Here is an 18,116-nt window from a genome sequence, read left to right as displayed (position 1 = left end):
GACTCACAGGAAAGAACAGCAGCATTCCAAACCCCATTATCTCTAGTCATAACCCAAACATTGCTGCTACAGAGAAACCATTACATTATCAGTGAAACCTTACAGCATGTTACATTACTTTTGTGGGGGTGATTGTATCAATGACATCTGTAACTTTAGAGCTGAGATGGTGTACAAAGTTATTGACAGAGGCCGGAGAGATGGTAGGCATGAACAATACCTTCATGTTTTCCGTGATATACTGTTTTGTGATTGGTTCTGTTTGAGCACTAGTGAATAAAGACATGGATATTCACTATGGACTTTCATCCATCTTTCAGGTAGTGGGTGTCAGACTCCTTCCAACCTTTGGCTGAATTATTCTTCCTAAAATGCCTTTTAATTCTCCTAAAAATTACCTTAAATATACAGTATGCTGTTCGTTATAGAACATAGAATAGTACAGCACAGTACAGGCCCTTCGGCCCACAATGTTGTGCCGACCCTCAAACCCTGCCTCCCATATAAGCCCCCACCTTAGATTCCTCCATATACCTGTCTAGTAGTCTCTTAAAGAATAATATGTTGGACCCGGATGCTGGTGGTTATTCTCCGTAACTTCTGCCACCTCCAACGGGATCCCACCACTAAGCACATCTTTCCCTCCCCCCCCTCTCTGCATTCCGCAGGGATGGCTGCCTACGCGACTCCCTTGTCCATTCGTCTGCTCCATCCCCTCTGGTCTCCCTCCTGGCACTTATCCTTGTAAGCGGAACAAGTGCTACACATGCCCTTACGCTTCCTCCCTTACCACCATTCAGGGCCCCAGACAGGCCTTCCAGGTGAGGCGACACTTCGTCTGTGAGTCGGCTGGGGTGATATACTGCGTCCGGTGCTCCCGATGTGGCCTTCTATATATTGGCGAGACCCGACGCAGACTGGGAGATCGTTTTGCTGAACACCTACGCTCTGTCCGCCAGAGAAAGCAGGATCTTCCAGTGGCCACACATTTTAATTCCACATCCCATTCCCATTCTGATATGTCTATCCACGGCCTCCTCTACTGTAAAGATGAAGCCACACTCAGGTTGGAGGAACAACACCTTATATTCCGTCTGGGTAGCCTCCAACCTGATGGCATGAACATTGCCTTTTCAAACTTCCGCTAATGCCCCACCTCCCCCTTGTACCCCATCTGTTATTTATTTATATACACACATTCTTTCTCTCTCTCTCTCTCTCTCCTTTTTCTCCCTCTGTCCCTCTGACTATACCTCTTGCCCATCCTCTGGGTTTTTCCCCTCTCCCCCTTGTCTTTCTCCCTGGGCCTCCTGTCCCATGATCCTCTTGTATCCCTTTTGCCAATCACCTGTCCAGCTCTTGGCTCCATCCCTCCCCCTCCTGTCTTCTCCTATCATTTTGGATCTCCCCCTCCCCCTCCCACTTTCAAATCTCTTACTAGCTCTTCCTTCAGTTAGTCCTGACGAAGGGTCTTGGCCCAAAACGTCGACTGTACCTCTTCCTAGAGATGCTGCCTGGCCTGCTGCACTCGCCAGCAATTTTGATGTGTGTTGCTTGAATTTCTAGCATCTGCAGAATTCCTCATGTTTGTTTCCAGTCTAATTCGGTTAGGCAGGTCAATGCTTGTGTTGCTGGGCATGCTCACGTGAAGTCTGTTTATTCCCATTCTTAGATGCTGCCTGACTTGCTGAGTTCCTCCAACATTTAGAGTGTGTTGTTCAAGATTTCCAGCATCTGTAGAATCTATTGTGTTTTTGAAGAGCCTTACTTCTTTTTGTTCTTACATTATTTAATTGATAACTGATTAACATAATATGTATTGCCCAGGTGCAGCTTGAAGCTGATCAGTCCTGGTCAGTCTGAGTCCTCAATACACTCTAAATTGCTTCATCCAATATTACAACCCGTTTTTGTGTTGCTGTGAGTCCACTGCACAGTTTGAGTGGAATACAAAATATATTTAAGTTGGCAGCCTTCTTCAGAGAGCAAGATAGAGTAACAGGCACAGAAAATGAGCACATCATACACGTGCACAGAGGTACACTTCTTTAGCAAGTGTGCCGTGTGGTCAGCAACCATCTAAACAGCCATGCAGTCTCGTCGTGGATTCTTTGTGTACACCAAGTTGTGTAAATGTGGTTAAAATTCTGTGATAGTACCTTGAATTAGAATGGGAAATGAGGAAATCACATAAAATGTCTTGGTGGGTGAAAGGGTGAATAAAATGACCTGAGTAGTCCTGGTGGAACTGAACTGATCAATGACTCAAACTGAAGTCAGCCTTGGAGTTTGATCATGATTTATGAAATGTGGCTGCCCAGGGGGGCCAAACTGATCAGTTTGTCACATCACTGGACCATTCAAGCTGGGCTGCAGCAATGGCAGATTTGCTGATAATCCACAGTATTACTTTATGATTTTGATGAGCTTTGTAGGCCATGGACTCAGAAGACAAAGGGAAAATTAATTATTAAAGTTACTTTAATTTAGTTTAATTCCTCCAATATTTGTTTTTGTTTTTAATAGATTTTTTTCAATGTTTACATTCGTTTTTTCAATATTCATTTTAATTTTAATAGTTTTCAAATGTGCCCACGTTGGAGCCATTTCAGCAATGAAAATAACTTGCGTGATTTCAGGGCAGGTGAAGTTCTACTCCAACCTGCCATATCCCCCAAACCTTTCCCAGAGGGAAGTCCTCTAGCCCATGCCAGCTATGGTAAACTCACCATCTGGACCATACCACAAGCATCACAGAAGTTCGCCACAATGGCCTTGGTATGTCTGGGCATGCGAAGATCACGGCCAGATGTTCCATGCAACGAGCCTGCTCTTGCATGGTTCACCCATTGATATTTCTGGCCTAGTAGTGCTTAGTTTAATTTAAACCATGGAATGTGTGAAAAAGACATTTCATCAATATAAAAATAAATAGAAAAGCTAACCATGTTAAATAATATTCTGCACCAAATTTATATTTGCTTTCAGAATGCTAGAATTATTTTAGAAATGGTATATAAGTTAATTTGAAAGAGTATACATACAGTGTGTTTTACATTACAGGTAAGATTTTAATTTCAGAAACTGAAGGGTCATTGCAGTGTATGAAAAGCTGCATTAACCATTCTAATGTTTTATGACCACAACACGCTGGCAGAGCAGTTACATAATATGTGGTTTTGTTACTAGTATCAGACCTCATGAAATATTACTGTATATAAAGATTCAGTAACGACTGCAGTTATTGAATGTTAACATTTGTCTACGTATTTATTCAAAGGAAGGGGAAGTTTAAGTACAAAGTGGAAGATTTCCTGTGTCTCGATGAATAATCCCATATGTTGCATTATTAATAACATCTTTATATTTGATAATTCCACTTCCTTAATGGTCAGCTAGTTCATCTTCATATTAACTTTCTTATGTACTGTCTGGTTCCTGTCCAAACATATGCAATTGTACTTACCTGCAGTTACCTAATGGTGGTGGAGTTTTAAGAGTTCACTTGAAATTTAAATACAATTCAATGGAAAAGAATCTTTTAGGAAAATATGTTCTTCCTATATGGAAGGCAGTTGAAGGTACAGTAATAATGATCTTAACTTGCAAGTTTACTTCCTGGTCAGAACTGATCTCAGTCAGAATATTAATTTTGTATTATTTGGAGGAAATCAGGTATATAAACCACTGTTGGGAGTGCATTTATATTTGTATTCAGGGTGGAGTTTGGCTGGGGTGTTCTCGTGTCTCTTTTATCTTTGTTAATCACTAAAGATCAACCGGAACCCAGAGAAAGTGGGATAGAGAGAAAATTCAAGAAATTGCCATTTGGCCTTTAATTCTTTGTCAGAAGTATAAAATCCCCCATGGCAGTCATCATTTGTGTTATATGTAAGGAGCCAGCATTCTCCTACTACAGTTTAGAGCAGTGGCATCACGAAGTAGCCAATTTGAACGGCATGAATAATCGGACAACACAGAAGCTGATCAAACGCCAATGTCCCAGAAAGGTGTATTAGCTTTTGCATAGTTCCATGGATTTTTACAAGTTGTACCATATTACCTATCCTGTTGTTACAAATTCAAGCACATGGTTGAGTAACTTGGCAACGGACTTGATACCAGATAAACAAAACAGACAAAAGTAAAAGATGGATCTTAATTCTTCACGTCATCTCTTTTCTTTTACTATCTAGTTTTGTCATTGTGCAATTCAAAGTACAGATGTCCATTACTGTGATGACTAACATGTTTTTTTGGTTCTTTATTTGCAGTATGTTCCTCCAGACCTTTCCATCTGTGTTTTTGTGCTGGAGCAGTCATTGTCTGTCAGAGCCTTGCAGGAGATGTTGACCAGTACAAGTGAAAAGAGCAATGAAGGGGTAACTATCAAACATTTAAGTATTTGATTTTTCCACTCCATTATGCTCTAGAGTGAATGCTATTTCCAGGCCATAGGATTTTTCTTTGTTTAAAGTATTTACACTAGTCTGCTAATCATTGCTGTTTAGAAAATACCTATTTACAGACTCGTATCAAGTTGATTTGAATAGAATTGGCACCACAAATCATCATCCAAATTGTACACTGTTGCAAAGAATATTACACTAAAGCATGGCAAGAGATTTTGCGGAACAAAGAATGTACTGTGTGTTACAATTTATATATTGATTAGATCACACTGAAGTATATCAGTCAGGCCTCCTCGTTACAAAGCCAATGTGTGGGCACTAGAGAAAGAATATTCTTAAATATATATTGAGTACAGCACCAAAATTGAGAAAGTAGAGCTATTGGAGAAGTCTGAGTAGGCTGGGAGGTTTATCTCATTGCAAACAAAAGGATTGGTCTGATAGAGATCTTTATAATGATTCAGGGATTTGACAGAGTAGAATGCAAAGTGGCTTGGATTTTGCAGATATTGCATCAACAAAAAAAAGTGGTGCCTTCATTACACTGTAAAATTAACATCAACTTCAGGATTTCCACATGGAATAGGTTAACGCGAAATCCAGGTATTGTGATCAGTGATTTGCAGTCAGGGTGTAGGGCTCCTTAATCTTCTCTTAACAGGTGATGCACTATCAATTACTCCAAAAGACTGGAAGTAGAGTAAATACTGAAAGGCTTTAATTAGCAGTAAATGGTCCACGTCCCTGCTGAGTATCTGCCCCGGACTGAGGGAGGAGCAGTGGCACAATCGCCTTTGTTCAGGGATCTGTGGGAGGAGCCACAGGAGCAGTCAGCAGAGGGTCGTGTCCAGACAGGTAACCCAGTCTTGTGCAGTCTAGTCGATTTGAAGGAAATTTATAAGAAATCTTCAGAAGTATTCCATATCAAACTTACTGGCCCTAGAGAGAAATATATATGCGTAGATTTTATTTCCCTTCAATAAATTATTTCAAAACATAATTGATTTTAAATTTAAAATAAATGATTTATGATATTTCAGCTTTTTCCTAAACTACTTCTGTAGCTATGATGGCTCATTTGTTATATTACTCAAAGTCTTAAAGTCTTATCAGTGGATATGAAGACATTACCATAACTGCTGGAGGGGGTGTTGATTCTGTTAAGTAATTAGAAAATAAAAACATCAATTACATCGACTAACCTGCCAGATATCCATAATTGAAAACAAAAGGTAACCAAAATACTCAGCAGGTCCGCTTGAGTGTCTGGAGAGAGGGACAGGCTTGATGTAAATGCCCATCTGGTTCACTAATTTCCTCGAGGCAAGCAAATCTGTCGTCCTTATACTGCCTGTCCTATGTGGTTGACTTGTGACGGCCCCTTCCAATACAAAAGTGGCAGTCAGCCAGCTCTAGGATTATTGAGAAAGGATCATCAGAATGAACAAGCTGGCCTTGCTAATTGTGTACTTAACTTGTCAGTGATGAAAAAGAGATTCTTATCTGTAATGAGAGCTCTGTAAAATGTTTGAAACCTCATCAAAGAAACTCTTGGTTTCTAGTTCATGAGAATTCCTTCATGGGATTGTTCACTCAGTTAGCTTGCCGACACCAAAGCATCAGAGATCCCTCCTTAAAGGGACATTGATAAAGGAGAAGTCCTCATCATGCAGAATGATAGATTTTTATTGACAGTTTTCTTGAGGGTCATGTTCATGGCTTACCCCAAATGTAAAATTAGTCCTAAGATGCTTTCATGTGTAAATGAAATCAAAAGAACACATCATAACTATTAGATGCTGCATAATAAATCTAAATGATATGTTCCGTATTGAAGGAGTGGTGAGGATTTGGGACTTACTACCATGTGAGTTAGTTAAGGTGCACACCCATGGAGGCATTTAAGGGGAACCCAGATGACTGAAGGCATAAAGAAATGAAATATCATCTTTGTTGGGTTGAAATAAGGTCAGAAAAACCTTGTGTAAATCCTGGACCAGCAAATTCTATTTAAATTGGCTTCTTTGGTGTAGGTTCTCATTGTTTCAGAATCAAGAAGATTCAGTACATGTTCCCACCTGCAATGTTCTCTTTACTTAAAATAAAATCATCTCAGATCTTTTCTTTAATGGTGCATAATACTCCAGTTTCAGATTTTAAGTTCCATTCTATTTTTTGAGGTGCTTAAAACTCTCCTTACTCAGAATGGTACAGACTAATGTGGTGCAAAGATATATCATGTTATTTGAAAATCACTTATTTTGTTGAATTCATTATTAATAATAAATCATTGATATTGGCAAGTGTGTTGTCAAGTTCATGCATTTTCTTTGCTGAATTTTGCATATTTGTGTGACTTTGCAAATTAATTTAACTGTTGGATTTATTTGCAGCTCTTAAAATCTATTCCCCGTGTATGTTGATAGCTGGATTATTTGTTGTACTGTTCTCATCAGGAATTTACAGCTAACTTAAGAAGGTGATTCAGCCCACTACACAGCAGATGTTTTATGTCAATTTTTGTTTTCTGCAACTGCAGTAAACTCCAATTGGTTCCTTCTGGGAAGAAATTTGGCAAAGCCCAAACTTTCTGGCCTAAACCAGACCCTGCAGTGTGGTGTTCTCTGAACAGCCTTATTTGTTCAAATGTAATTAGGATGGGCAATCAGTTTGGCAACGCCCATATCCCATGAACAATAAATAAAAGAGTGTTCCAATGTGCAAAGTCAAAGGATTTATCTGGATAAGATAAGGAAATGTACTTGAAATTTATTCTCTCTTTGCTGTTTCTTTTTTAACATGCTAGCCAATTGATTTCACCAAATGGGTATGTTTATTTCATTGGTTTTTCACCCTCCTTCTTACAAGCATGCAGTCAAAGTGTTGAACTCTAAACTTGCTTTCATAGGGCAAATTCCTTAAATTTGTTGTGTAATTGTATAATTATTTTTTTAAATTTACTCCTTTTTGTGATGGGATGAAAAGCAGTTTATTCAACTGTTTTCACTTCAACTGAAAGGGAAATACGATTTTTGTTTATTATTTTGTATCTCTTTATTGATTAATTTGTTCTTAGGGAAAATATTCAATCATAAATTAGGGATCAGGTATGGTGAATTTTGCAACAATATCTGGTAATGCCTAAAGTGAGATGGCAGCAGTATCCAAACTTTAGCTGAACTGCCTTTCAAAGTTCAAAATTTATTATCAAAGTACATATATATTACCATATTCTACACTGAGATTCGTCTTCCTGCAGGCATTCATAGGAAAAAAGAAATACCATAGATTTTACAAAAAAAACTTTGCTGACAAAGTTTTCTTCTATTATAGGAAACATTTATTCAGTGACATTGGTAGGTAGTTTCTTTTCTCATCTTGTTTTGCTTATTGATGAATCAGATTCAGATTTAATATCATTGGCATATGCCATGAATTTTGTTCCTTTATGGCAGGAGTACAATATTATAAATAAATATAGAGAAAAAAAACTGAGTTAGATTAATTAAGTATATATATGTATGTCAAAATAACAGAAATAAAAATAAAAGTAGTGAGGTAGAGTTCATGGGTTCATGTCCATTTAGAAATCAGATGGCAGAGGGGAAGAATCTGTTCCTGAATCACTGAGTGTGTGCTTTCAGGCTTCTGTACCTCCTTCCTGATGGTTTTATGATGCAATATTGTGGTGCTTCCTGACTGACAAACATAAGATTTAAGGACTCTGATGTTATAAGTAAACAGATTCATCCTATGAAAACTTATCAAAGTCAACCTTTGTTTCTAGTCTATGAGAACTCGTTCAGCTGATAAAATCATCATAAATATTTGCTGATTACATATACCGTGGTTGAAGAAATCATGGAACCAGATAGAGGTGGACATGACCCAGCTCTCACATTCTGGAAACCCACAATCATACTGAGAGATTGTGAATGTGCAGATCCATACCCATTGCTATTGCTGTTGATTGAATTGGATTGGACCACAGGTCTGGATATAGAAACTGTCTTCGTGCTTACAAATTGCCTGATAACAGTTTGAAAGCTCATGCCATCAAAGGACTTTTCCATAGCTTCCGAATCTCTCCGATAATCAGTCACTTCAGAGCTAAAAATTGTTTACAAAATTCAAAAACGTTCTAAGTTTACTTAAAATCACATTCATCTTAAAGTAACTGAACCATTAATATTAAAAGTAAAAATTTGGAAAACAGCATTTCATCGAAGATCTATTTGAATGAATGGGGGCAGCTGTGGCTAGTATAAAGCAGGTAAGGCCAAATGCAAAGTATATTCAACCCCTCAACTCCATAGATTATAGAACTGCTGCTGGATATGATGCTAAGTGCAGCGGTGAAGCAAAAGATTAAATCTGTTGCCAGATGATGTTTCCACGTTTACATTCTTCTGCTCTGCTATCTATCCAAAGGCATAATTCAATGTTGTGAATAGGATTATGGAAATTGGTTGGATTTTTTTTGAGTGGTTAATCACAATTTTATGTCTATGAAGATGTAATATTAGCAGGAGATGAAAGGGTCCCCATTTTTCCCAGGGTTGGATCCTTCAGTAGTCTGATTCTCAGACTTCACCTTAACGCTAAGCTGTTTGCTGCCTTGAGCTTAATGAAGGTAAAGGGGAGGTGACCTTCACTGCCAGGTAGAAGGAAACTGACAATTTTGAAGAGGGCTATTTGCTGCAATGCCATTTAGGAGGCAGAGCAGTGGGTGGGCACACATCTTGCATTAAAACACCCAAACTAAAGCAGCCTGTAACAGTTTCATGAGATGATGAGGTTAAAAAGAAACAGACATGGGAATTTTGTGAGATAATCCGGACTGACAATATTTTTACCCTATAGCATTTGCAAACATTTTTTATGTGAAAAACCCCATTAAATGATTTTACTCAATTGATGCTGAATCTGCAGGTAATTGTGTCTTGACTATCAGAGGGAGAATATTTCCTGTATTGCCTTGGATGATGGCCAAAAAGACATTATATTAATAATACAATTTTACTCATCAGCAATTTAATTTGCTGACAATGACATGAAATTTTTTGAATATATTTTTATTTAAAGTGTTAATTGGAAAGTGCAAACTCACAGAATATTTTTTAAATTTGATTTTTAAATATAGAAATGAACAGTTAAAATGAAATAAACTCAAAAGGTTCACAAAGTACTGAGGTTGTTGATTTATTTTCTTGAGAAATCTTAGTAAGCACATACTTAATAACATGCTTTACTTGTATTAGCTCAATAATCCCATATAATCCTTCTCTTTTGAATCAGAAATATTAGTAGCTACTAAATGTGCCTCTTTAAAATTGAAGGCAAACCTTTACATCACCTTGACTAGTCCCATCCCCATCCTGAACTTGAACAAAAGAAATATAAGAAAATTACAATAAAAAATCTGGAACTCTGAAATGAAAGAAAGTGCTATAAATGCTCAGTTAGACAGTGTCTGTGGAAAGAGAAACAGGGTTAACATTTCAGTTGGAAATCCTTTGTTTAGACTTGAAGAGTGAGTAAACAAGTTTTACGTTGCAGCCAAGTTGGAGGAGGGGTGATTCAGACCAAGTAGTGTTTAGCTGTAGATGTAATCATGTGGTTAGTAGATTATGTGAAGGACAATTCATTGAGTGCAAAGAATGGTGACTTGGAAGGTGAGAGCAAAGAGAACTCTACTACTGCTGTGTTCTGCAGAAGAGGGAGTGAGAGCAGAGAAGTAGGACATAGATCATTAGGAAAGCCATGTCAGGAGATATCAATCAAGAGACTCCACCAAAATCTTAACACTGCAGCAAGCCATGCCTTACCTGTCAGAGATAAGCCCTTTGTTCCATGCAGCCTAATTCCAACCTCTCTGCAATATAAAGCTAATTATTATCCCCTTCCCAGAAAGGCTGCCTCACCTCAAGAACAGGCTCAAGTTGTCATTTGACCATATACTGCCAAGGGAAACAACGTTCCTCCAGACCAAGGTGCACAACACAGTGCATGCAACTCGCATACACAACACATAAAGTAAAATTACCACAAATAAATTAACAAATAAAAAGGTGCATTTATGACTCAAGTTAAAAAGTAAACATATAACACTACTGGTGCTTCATATGTGATGAGACCTGGGTGGTGGAATCGAATTCAGTGATCTTATAGCCTGGGGGAAGAAGCTGTTTTCCCATCTTAACAGTTCTTGGCTTAATGCTATGTTACCACCTGCCACATGTGTGCCACAGCTCCTGAGGAGATGCTGGATTGTGTAGCAAGAGAGAGAGTTCAAAAGTAGTGAGCGGAGGCAGTCAGGACATTCTGTGTGCCTCAGTTCCCAAGGAGACATTGGATTGTGCATAATTAGGAACTTGGCAAGGGCCAATAAAAAGTAGTTTAAGTGGAGCAACCAATGCAGGAGTGGACATTGTCAGAGTGGAGAACTCTGGCTTTGGCTCAGAGAGGCTTCAGTGAGGAGAGGCAAAGACTGTAGGTAGATTTTTTACTGTTTAATTTTTATTTCTATCTTTCTTATTTCAAGTTAGAACACTGGGGATGCCAGGCAGTATAATGGAATTCTCCTCTTGCAGGATGTGGGAAGGCAGGGAGATCCCTAGTATTCCTGATGACGACACCTGCAAGATGTGGTTGGGCAGAAAGAACTACAGTCTGCAGATCAGTGGATTCGAATGAAATAAGAACAGTGGAAGCAAGCAGGCTAATTGTCTTTGTAGTTACCATGTGTTTGAAGGAAATGGAGGTGGCCGTTTTGAGAGACTGTCCTTGCAGACCCCCATTTTGTGTACTCTGAACTGATTCTTGCTCTGGGACACTCTATTCAGAACAATTAAATGTGGGCACAAGGAGTTTCTGTTGTTGACTTGCTAAGCCTGAGAGAATTCTCAGATAAGCTGTGTATTGTGTAGAATGGCAGATTTGCAGAAGTAATCTTGTTAGATTTAGGGTCTGGGAGAACCATAAATTACCAGTAGCCAATAACACGGCAAGGTACAGCTATACAGCTTTGGATACTGTTGGAGGGAGGATCAACCAGAAAAAAAAACACAGCAGTCAAGTATCTGGAATTGAGCCTGATTCTGTGGCTCAGAAGGGAAGGGGTAAGAAGAGGAGTGCAGTAGTGATAGGGGATTCCGTAGTTAGCAGAGCAGACAGGAGATTCTGTGGACATGAAAGACACACTCAGATGGTATGTTGCCTCCCAATTGCCGGGATCAAGGATGTCTTGGATCAGGTCCACCATGTTCTAAAGGGGAAGAGTGAGCAGCTGTAAGTCATGGTACCTATTGGTACCGATGATATAGATAGGAAAAGGGAAGAGGTCATAAAAGAAAATATAGGGAGTTCGGTAGAAAGCTGAAAAGCAGGACCTCCAGGGAAGTAACTTCTGCATTGTTGCCTCTGCCGCGTGCCAGTGAGAGTAAGAATTGGATGATTTTGCAGCTGAATGCATGTCTGAGTAATTGATGCAGGGGCCAAGGTTTATGAGTTCTGTAACATTCTGTAACTTCTGGGGAAAGAGGTGACATAGGATTGGAAGATGTAGAATCCTTAAAGAACTGCAAAAGTAAAAAGACCATGATGGGAGTTATATACAGGCCTCTGAACAGTAGCCAGCATGTGGGGTACAAATTACAGCAGGGCATAAAAAAGGATTGTAAAAAGGTTAATGTTACGAAAGTCTTAGGAGTTTTCAATATGCAGGTAGGTTGGAAAAATCAGGTTGTTGCTGGATCCTAAGGGATGGAATTTATAGAATGCCTACAAGATGACTTTTTAGAGCAGCTTGTGGTTGAGCCCACTAGGGGAAAGGCAATTCTACGATTAGGTGTTGTGTAATGAACCAGATTTGATTAGGAAGCTTCAGGTAAAGGAACCATTAGGAGACAGTGATCATAATATGATAGAATTCACCCTGCAGTTTGAGAGGGAGAAGCTAAAGTCAGCTATGTCAGTATTGCAGTAGAGTAAAGGGAATTGCAGATGCATGAGAGAAGAACTGGCCAAAGTTGATTGGAAGGGGACACTATCAGGAATGACAGCAGAACAGTATTGGCGGGAGTTTCTTGGAGCATTTTCAGAAGGTGCAGAATCCCAAAGAAGAAGTATTCTAAAGGGAGGATGAGGTAACCATGACTGACAAGGGAAGTCAAAGATTGCATAAAAGGAAAAGAAAGAGCCTGTAATATAATGAAAATAAATGGGAAGTTAGATGATTGGGCAGCTTTTAAAAACAAACAGAAGACAACTAAAAAATCTATAAGGAGTGAAAAGATGAAATGTGAAGGTAAGCTAGCCAATAATATAAAAGAGGATTCCATTTTTTTTCAGATTTATAAAGAGTAAAAGAGGAGAGGGTGATTATTGGACTGCTGGAAAATGACACTGGAGGGGTAATAATGGAGGACAAAGAAATAGCAGATGAACTTAAGTTTTTATGTTAGTCTTCACTCTGGAAGACACTAGCAGTAGTATGCCCGAAATTTGAGCATGTCAGGCAGCAGAAATGAGTGCAGTTGCCATTACTGAGGAGAAGGTGCTTTGGGAAGCTGAAAGGTCTGAAGGTGGATAAGTAATCTGGACCAAATGAATTACACCCCAGGGCTTTGAAAGAGGTAGCTGAAGAGGTGAGGGCATTAGTAATGAAGTAATTAGTAATCTTTTTAGAATCACTAGATTCTGAATGGTTCCAAAGGACTGGAAAATTACAAATGTTACTCCACTCTTTAAAAAGGGAGGGAGGCTGAAGAAAGGAAATTAAAGACTAGTTAGCTTGGCTTCAATGGTTGGGAAGATATGGAGTCCATCATTAAGGATGAGGTTTTGGGGTTCTTAGAGGCGCATGATAAAGTAGACCAATGTCAGTATGGTTTTCTTCAAAGGAAATCTTACCTGACAAATACCTTAGAATTCTTTGAGGAAATAACAAACAATATAGACAAAGAAGAGTCAGTGGATGTTGTTTGCTTGGATTTTCAGAAAACCTTTGACAAGTTGTTGCACATAGGACTGCTTAATAAGATAAGAGACCATGGTATCACAGGAAAGATATAGCATGGATAGAAGTTGCTTTACCAGCAGGAGAGAAAGAGGGAAATAAAGAGATCATTTTCTGGTTGGCTACCAGTGACTAGCTGTGTTCCACAGGGATCTGTGTTGAGACTGTTACTTCTCATATTATATGTTAATGATTTGGATGGTAAAATTGATGGGTTTGGGGCCAGTTTGCAGAGAATATGATGACAGATGGAGGGACAGGTATTGTTGAGGAAGTAGGGATAGTGCAGAAGGACGTAGACTGATTGAGAGAATTGGTAAGGAAGTAGCAGATAGAATACAGTGTTGGGAAGTGTATGGTCATGCACTTTGGTAGAAGGAACAAAGGTGTAGACTATTTTCTAAATGGGGAGAACATTCAAAAATCATAGGTGGAAAGTGACTTGGGAGTCCTTGTGCAGGATTCCCTAAAGGTTAATTTGCAGGTTGAGTGGTGACAGAGAAGGCAAATGCAATGTTAACATTGCATGTCTCAGAGGACTAGAAAGTAAAATCACGGATGTAATGCTGAGACTTTTAGGCATTGGTCAGACCACACTTGGAGTATTGTGAGCAGTTGTGGGCCCCTTATCTAAGAAAGGTGCTGGCATTGAAGAGGGTCCAGAGGAAGGTCACAAGAAAGATTCTGGGAACAAAAGGGTTAATGTATGAAGAGTGTTTGATGGCTGTGGACCTGTACTCATTGGAGTTTAGAAGAATGTGTGGGATCTCATTGAAACCTGTTGAATATTGAAAGGCCTAGACAGAGTGGATGTGGTGAGGATGCTTCCTACAGTAGATGAGTCTAGGAGCAGAGGGCACAAACTCAGAATAGAGGAACGTCCTTTTAAAACCGATGAGAACTGTATTCAGCCAGAGGGTGGTAAATCCGTGGAGGCCAAGAAATTTGGTATATTTAAAGCAGCGGTTGATAGGTTCTTGATTATAGGTTATCAGGAGAAGGGGGTTGAGAGGGATAATAGTTAATAAATTGGCCATGATAGAATGGCAGAGCAGGCTCAATGGGCTGAAGGGTTTACTTCTGCACCGACGTGTTATGGTCTTATGGTAGGGGGTCAAAGAGATTGTTCAACGGATGGGAGGGATCTTTGTCAATTCTAAGAACGCTGTATATGCAGCGCTCCTGAACTATCAATAATGGGTGGAAGAGAGACTCTGAAGCAGTCCTCTCAATCCTTTGTGGGGACTTGCGGTCAGATGCGTTGCAATTCCCGTATCAGAGGACCTGTCCTGGGTCCAACGCATAAGTGCAATTATGAAGAGTGCACTGCAGGATCTCTACGTCCTTAGGAGTTTGTGGAGATTTGGCTTGACGTCAAAACTTTGACAAACTTTTAGAGATGTGTAATGAAGAGTATATTGATGGGCTGCATCACAGCCTTGTATGGAAGCACCAATGCCCTTGAATGGAAAATTCTATAAAACGTAATGGATACGGCCCAGTCCATCACGGATAAAGCCCTCCCGACCATTGAACATGTTTCCATGAAACGCTGTCGCAGGAAAGCAGTATCCATCATCAGGGATTCCCACCACCCAGGACACATTCATTTCTCATTTCTCAAGAGCCTTAGGACTTGTACCACCAGGTTTAGGAACAGTTACTGCCCCTCAGCCATCAGGCTCTTGAACAAACAGGATAAGTTCACTCAACTTCACTTGCCCCATCGTTGAAATGTTCCCACAACCAATGGACTCATTTTCAAAGACTTTTCATCTCATGTTTTCAATGTTTGTTGCTTATTTATTTATATTATTGTTTCTTCTTTTTGCATTTGCATAGTTTGCTGTTTTCTGCAATCTGGTTGAAAGCCATTTTGGCAGTCGTTCATTGATTCTGTTATAATTACTTTTCTATAGAAATGTTGAGTATGCCCACAAAAAAATGAATCTTAGGGTTGTATATGGTGACATGTATATACTTTGATAATGAAATTTACTTTGTACTCTATATTTTGATGCAGCTGGTCAGGACTTTCTTGATGGTGCTCCTGTAAAAATTGGTTAGAATGATGGTGGGGTGGGGGGACGCCTCGCTTGCTTCAAGCTCCTCAGGGAGTGGAGACACTGCTGTGCTCTCTTGACCAAAGAGGCCATTACGTGCACTTCTAGAAAACTGGTACTCCTAACTCTCTCCATGGAGGAGCCACTATTGTGCATTGAGTGGTCAGCCTGCACCTTACTAAGATACTCCTAAAGCACTTCCTGAGTATGTCCAGTCTTCACCTAAAACTAACCAACTCGTTCCAGTTTTGTGTGACACTAAGTTTTAAAAGTGATTTTGTGATCTAATGTGCGTAAGATATAGATTACATTATCTGTTCCCACTTCCATACTGGATTGTGTAAATGTTTGCAAAAGTACAGAGCAGCCACTGGAGAAAATGTTGATTTACTTGTCTTCTGATCTCAGTTTATTTTACATCTAGGAGCTGCTGCAGCTGATTCAAGCCCCTTCTGCTTACGGGCTGAAAATGCATTTCTGCTGATGCAGATATGGTCTTTGGTTCATTTTTGGTTGGTCAGATATGTTTAAAACAATCTATCCATAGCAGTAATTCTGTTCTAGGAACAAGACACTATCTAATTTGATTTTGGTTAGCGAATACATTTTTGGAAGCTTTTACTGTGTTGTAATGGAATTGATCTTCTAGCCAACTTACTTACTGAGCCTACTTATCATTACTTTAATTTAATTGAACCCAGCAGTGTGACTTTAGCAAATGATTTAAGAACTGCTTATCTTCAAGTCCAAAGGAAGTTGGTAAAAAGTTAGTCATAAATTTTATCATGGAAGACTTTTTGTCTGTTTGTAAGTGAACTAAAAATATTAGTTTTCCAAAATGTTTTTTATTTCATCTTGTTATTACAAAATACCTAAATTGTTAATTTTGTTATACTCCATTTTTAAAGATGCACTGTTTCAGATTAAGTGTATCAACTTTGCAATTTCTTACCTTTCTTGGGGATTTTAAGGTTACATATCCTCTGTATGAAAATGAAAACTGGATGTCCTGCTCTTGTGGCTCTACGTACAAGTGGTCACTTCCATCATAATCCACCTTGTACATATTTATTAAATATTGACGGTCCTGTTAATTTTCACTGGGATTATCCTGAGTTTATGTTTAACTGTGCATTATGGGAATGCAGTTTCTGATGTTATCATTCATTGCCTGCAAAGACAAATATGTAAATGTTTTATAAATAAGTATTTCTTGTTCACTGGTGAGTACAAATTATATGAAATGCAACCTTCTGCAATGAGAGTTGCAGAACGTTAGCGGATTATTTCAAGGTAAACCCTCACAAGTTGCCTCTCTTAAATAGTTGATTATTAAAATTTAAAGCCATTATTGGTACATAATCTAATGTGACATTTGCATTTGTCATTGGGACTTGGCAATTTGAATGGCAGTTAAAAATGTGCTTCAATAACTTCCAAGATCTAATGGTTTAGTTGAATTTTAAATGCGACATGACAAATGACTTTTATTGAGTAATTTCTCTGGAACATCATATACTTCCTTGACATTGTGTGGTATGATAATTGAACTACAATGAATTCTGATACACCGCCCCTAAATAATAAAGCTTTTCTCAGAAGTTTGTGGACAAAAGCTATATGGTTGGATTTTGCAACATTATGTTAGATATATCGATCTCCTTTCAAGAAGTCTAAATTCTGAAGAATTTTGTGTTCAAGGCAGGTTATAACCAACCAGTACATCTGCACACCAACCTTTGTCTTTAACAAACACCTTCAATTATCATTTTTATATACTGAGTCAACCTAACCAAAATCATAATGCAAAGAGAAAACCTGTCTTATTACAGTACTTTAGATGCATAACTTTATTTATTTTATTGTGTGGAATAGTCACCATGAATTTGAAATGATGTGCATGGTAGTGGTAAAATGCTGTTGCAGAAAGTAAAATGTTGAATAAATGCCAACGGGATCCATGCATGGGAACATAAACATAAATCATATTGAACCCATCGCCTGGCTTCAGTAGAGCAATTAAGGTGGCACAGCCTTGGAAGCATGTCAATTCTGCCTACATTCCTGACCAATACAGTATAAATAACCACATCTAGAAAGACCAGAGGGCTAGAATAAAGACTGTGAATGGTAGAAGTTCATCAGAATGTTAAAGAAGCACATTATGGGTCTAAGGCCATATCTCAAAAAAGATAATTAGATCAAACTATATCATGATACCACAATCATATCTTTTTCCTTTTGATTTGTAGGGAGGGAGTAGTGCTTACAAGATCTGCTCATAATTTAGAATATCTTGTAGGGTTCTCCATTTTACATTTGCAGATTGATTTAATTTGTAGAGAGTAAGAATTCATTCTTAAAGAACAATGTTGATTTTATTTTATTATTACACTTTATTACATAATACTATCATGTACTTGGCTTAGTTACAATTTACATCAGAAACAAAAATCACAATTTCTACTTACAACATGTAAAAAGGACTCTTTTAATTACACAGTTTACACTAATTTTTTTTTACACCTGGTACATAATGCCATTGTCGACTGTAGTTCCTTATGGTAAAAACATTGACCAGCAGGACACAGCTAAAGATTTCTTTGTTTTGTTTTGTTTTTA

The 18,116-nt window shown here is 38.6% G+C and overlaps 1 protein-coding gene across 4 annotated transcripts in view; it reads left to right on the top strand.

Annotated features, from left to right (window-relative positions):
• ryr3 (ryanodine receptor 3) overlaps positions 1-18,116 on the top strand; it is a 380,802-nt gene that overhangs the window by 51,331 nt on the left and 311,355 nt on the right. For 3 of the 4 annotated variants that reach the window (XM_072266800.1, XM_072266764.1, XM_072266754.1), the window contains exon 3: positions 4,275-4,382. In XM_072266800.1, the coding sequence (XP_072122901.1) occupies positions 4,275-4,382 (108 nt within the window). Of the gene's footprint in view, positions 1-4,274; positions 4,383-7,218; positions 7,240-18,116 lie in introns of all 4 variants that reach the window. The other variant, XM_072266743.1, reaches the window with a different exon arrangement.

This window comes from Mobula birostris, chromosome 1 (assembly GCF_030028105.1).
Source record: "Mobula birostris isolate sMobBir1 chromosome 1, sMobBir1.hap1, whole genome shotgun sequence".
In the NCBI taxonomy this organism is placed as follows: Eukaryota; Metazoa; Chordata; class Chondrichthyes; order Myliobatiformes; family Myliobatidae; genus Mobula; species Mobula birostris.
The sequence above is the reverse complement of the archived record's forward strand: the minus strand, read 5'-3'. Positions and strand labels throughout refer to the sequence as shown.